The sequence below is a fragment of the Lucilia sericata genome, unplaced genomic scaffold, assembly GCF_015586225.1.
Source record: "Lucilia sericata isolate MDLA Ls3-8-SP2 unplaced genomic scaffold, ASM1558622v1 Contig001300F_arrow, whole genome shotgun sequence".
Lineage (NCBI taxonomy): Eukaryota > Metazoa > Arthropoda > Insecta > Diptera > Calliphoridae > Lucilia > Lucilia sericata.
Genome location: NW_023995248.1, coordinates 60,984 through 64,840, shown reverse-complemented (window position 1 = coordinate 64,840; position 3,857 = coordinate 60,984). Strand labels below are relative to the sequence as shown.

At 33.3% G+C, this 3,857-nt stretch overlaps 1 protein-coding gene across 1 annotated transcript; it reads left to right on the top strand.

The window, feature by feature from the left end:
- The first annotated feature begins 2,162 nt into the window (after nucleotides 1-2,162).
- On the top strand, nucleotides 2,163-3,279 carry LOC119610882 (TOX high mobility group box family member 3-like). The gene is made up of 2 exons (XM_037966281.1): nucleotides 2,163-2,354; nucleotides 2,466-3,279. Exons 1-2 carry the CDS (start codon nucleotides 2,352-2,354, stop codon nucleotides 3,192-3,194), a joined length of 732 nt encoding a protein of 243 aa, XP_037822209.1. The 5' UTR covers nucleotides 2,163-2,351; the 3' UTR covers nucleotides 3,195-3,279.
- The last annotated feature ends 578 nt before the right edge of the window (nucleotides 3,280-3,857 follow it).

The following is a 3,857-nucleotide window of genomic DNA, read 5'->3' as shown; positions in this document are numbered from 1 at the left end:
TAAAATTTTATCAATCTTAAGATTATATTCCAATTACAATAATAAATTTACGGCTGAAATTTTATGGAAGTGTTGGAATGCCTATGCAAATTTCCTAAACAGGGCTTTTAAAATAAGCTAGGATTACATAGTACCTTATGTTTAACAGAAGTGTCCCACTTTTTTCCTAATTTTTTTTTTATATTAAAGAAATAATGTAAATCAGACGACTAGATCTAAAGCTATAATCTTTTAACTGTTAAAAATCATTTCGGGCCATGTTTTATTAATCAAATTTAAACATAAACATTAAGTTTTTTAAATTAAAATATATTTTTTTTTATAATGAAAAACCGGTTAACCGGTTTTTTCTGTATTTGAAAAATTTCAACCGGTTTTTTTTAAATGTCAACTATTCGAACTATTCGAAAACCGGTTTTTGGAAAATGTCGAATAATCGATCACCCTAGTACCTAGAGACTATCCATCAATTTAACAAAAGTAAAGGTCTAACTCATACAGAACCAAATGTACCAAAGTTTCTGCTCTATCTGGTATGAAAAATTCTGAACATACCCTGACAAGGAAGGGAAATTCAATGTTGTCACTTGTATAAGATGCCGTACATCCATCACCATTCAAACCAGTACTCTTCTCATTTATCCGACAGATTCATTGAGAAATAATTGGACACATTCATTCTATGTATACGGGTAGTCGAAGTCTGTCTCTTATTCATTGGACACCAACCCATTCCCAACGCTTAGGTCACTTCAATGAGGGGTATAAGTTGACTTTTCGGCAACAGCACCGAACTTATCCTGAAATATAGATTTCACTGGAAATCAATCTTTTGACCAACATTCTCTTCCAATGAATTTGGGTTTATATAACAGCCATCACTTGCACCCCTATGGGACCTTTTCAATGACTGAGACAATACTAAGTTCGAAACTCTACCGGTTCCCGTGGTACCAGATAAGATAGAGTTCGAAACTACCGGTTTCCATGGTAGCAGATAAGATATATGCTCTGGTTCGACACCAGGTCAAATCATTTCAAGAAAAGGTTGAGGATAGAGGTACTGGTAGCACCTTCTTTACATCGGAATTGCAATCGAACCAAGATTGAGAGATTTCATCAAGGTAACATGTCCCTGGAGGTACAGTGGATTGCAATCGATCAAGGTAATCAAGGTAACAGCCCCTGGGGGTACAATGAATTGCAATTGAACCAAGATTGGGAAAGTTCATCAAGGTAACAATGCCACTGGGTGATAAGGTGATTTTCAGTTAAATAGCTGTAAAGACTTATTAGATTACCTTATATGTTAAATGACAAAAAACACCTTTAAAGGCGAGCCAGCAGTATCCAGCTTGATGGTTAATAAGACATTTGAATTTCACATCATATTAAAATACCCTCTAACATCCGCCTGGATTTTTCAATACCGAACCATTTAGTTTATATTCTTGATAATTAATGAACATGTTAATAGCACAGCACGAGTTTTATATTGACATGATTTATATCAAATTCTACAAAAATTATAAAATAAAAATAGATTTTGTATTTTTAAATTCTATAAAACAAAACGATTGTAAAATAGCACAAGAAGCAGGAATTATGTTAAAAATATAAACTTAATTTTTAATCGCTAAAGTTCACTAATTGACCAGAAAAACAAAATGTTATAATAAATTATAAAAAAAAAACTTTCAGTTCAAAATATGTATAACGATCAGGCATATAGTAGAGGGGAGAGGTAATGGGTTAATTTTGAAATTTTGATTTTTTGAAAGTTCATCTTCTTTTTAATATTCATGCTATAAAGATTTATTTATTTATTGATGTTTTTAGTAGTTGGTTGTTTTAAATTTTAACAACTGGTTTTTGATTTGTTTTTAGAGTTTTTTTTTTCCTTTTGTGTTGTAGGCTTTTAACTCAAAAACGCCATCAATTTATAAGCATGTGAGCTTTTTTACACAGCAAAGATTTTAGAAAAAACAAAAACTAAAACAAATATTCTTATAGAGTTTAAAGTTTTGTGAGTTTTTTTCTTGCCTTTTGGCAAACGATGATGAGCAGAATTAGGAAAAAAAAATTCTTAATTAAATAAGATTTTGTGAATATTTAAATTTTTGTTTGTTTATTTGATTTTTATTTTCTTATGTAGTATATTACGTTTACAGAACACCTTTGAAAATTTGTTTTAGATTGGCTCTAATGAAATGCTGATTTGAGATATTGATTTTTGTATACGCCATGCCACATATGTATAAATAGTATGGTCAAGAGCTATTTAGAATATCAGTTCTGGATTCAAAGTCTTTGAATTAAGTCGCAGAAATTTTAAAAAAATCTTTAACAAAATGGTTAGTTGTAAAGAATTTTTAAAAATGTATTTATTATTACATTAACGTTTGTTACCTATAGCACATTGCATTTTGTGAGCATTTTATAAAAATTTAATTTTATTCTTTCAGAAATTCGCTATTGTTGCTTTGGCCCTTTTGGGTGTTGTTGCCGCCGATGTTTCCCACTTGAACAACATGTACTTGCCTCCCGTACTTGCTGGTTTGGCCCCCAAACAACACGTTTCTTACGCCCAAGAAGCCCAAGAAATTCCCCAAGCCCCTGTCCAAGAAGTAGTTGATAACTCTGTTGTCGAAGCTGCCCCCGCTCCTCAAGTACATGCCGCTGTTGCCCACCATGTTCAAGCCGCTGCTGCTGTTGCCCACAAAGTTCACGCTCATGTCCAAGAAGCTGTTGCTGCTACTGTTGAAGCTGATGCCCCTGCCGCTCCTGGCTCTGAAGTTTACCAATCTACCCACCAACAAGCCGAATACTACACCCAACAACAAGAACAAGAACAACAACAAGTTCAAGAACCCGAACAACAATACTACACCGGTTTGGTCCACCACGAAGGCCAAGAAGCTTTCGAACAACACGCTGAAGTTGCTGCTCCCCAACAAGCTGCCGTTGAACAACACCAATATCATCACGTTGAACACCATGTTGAACACCACGCTGAACCCCAACACTCTGCTGTTCATGTTGAACACCATGTAGCTGTTTCTGCTCCCGTTGCCCAAGAAGCTCAAGCTGACTTTGCTGGCGAACAATTCGCTTCCGTCTCTGTAGGTTCCTCTGCTTCCTCTTCCTCCGGAATTGATACCCAATATGCTGCCAATGGTGGTTACGTTTATTAGATTTAGTTCCTGTAGAATTTAAATAAAAAACTTAAAAATAAATTAATAAAAATTATAAAAAAAAAACTATTATAACCCAAATTTACAGCTCCCGTTTTTGTTTTTAATCATGTTGCAAATCAATTATATGTTTCAGCCTTGACTTCATTGTTTCTTTTTTAATAGTCTTTTTGTTGGTCACAGGAAATTCCTTTCGCCAGCATTATTATCCATGTTGATGACTGTTGCCAAGCCAGACATCCCTTCCCTTTTCATTTATCACTTTTGACCGTAACGAATGCAGCCTCTTTATTTTCAATAACCCGTTCTTTAAAAACACACCTCTATTAAATTGCAATTTACTTTAAGTCAATACAAAAGACTTCTGTTTTTTTTTGTGTGTTGCCAAAAATTTATTTTAATAAGTTTAAAGTTTACAGTCGAGTTTAATTATATTGAAGCACCTTTTTATGTTAGTTATTCTTTATCACATTCGTAAAGTTCATTGCTCTATTCGATGTGTTTTCAAAAACATACATAATAATCGACAGAAGACAAAAAGCTTTAATAAAAAACATAATACAAAAGATTTATTGGATCTTTTAACATAGATCACTCTTTCCTAAGAAACTCTAGAAGCAAAATAATATTTTTAAGTTATTATAAGTTTGGACCCATTGTAAA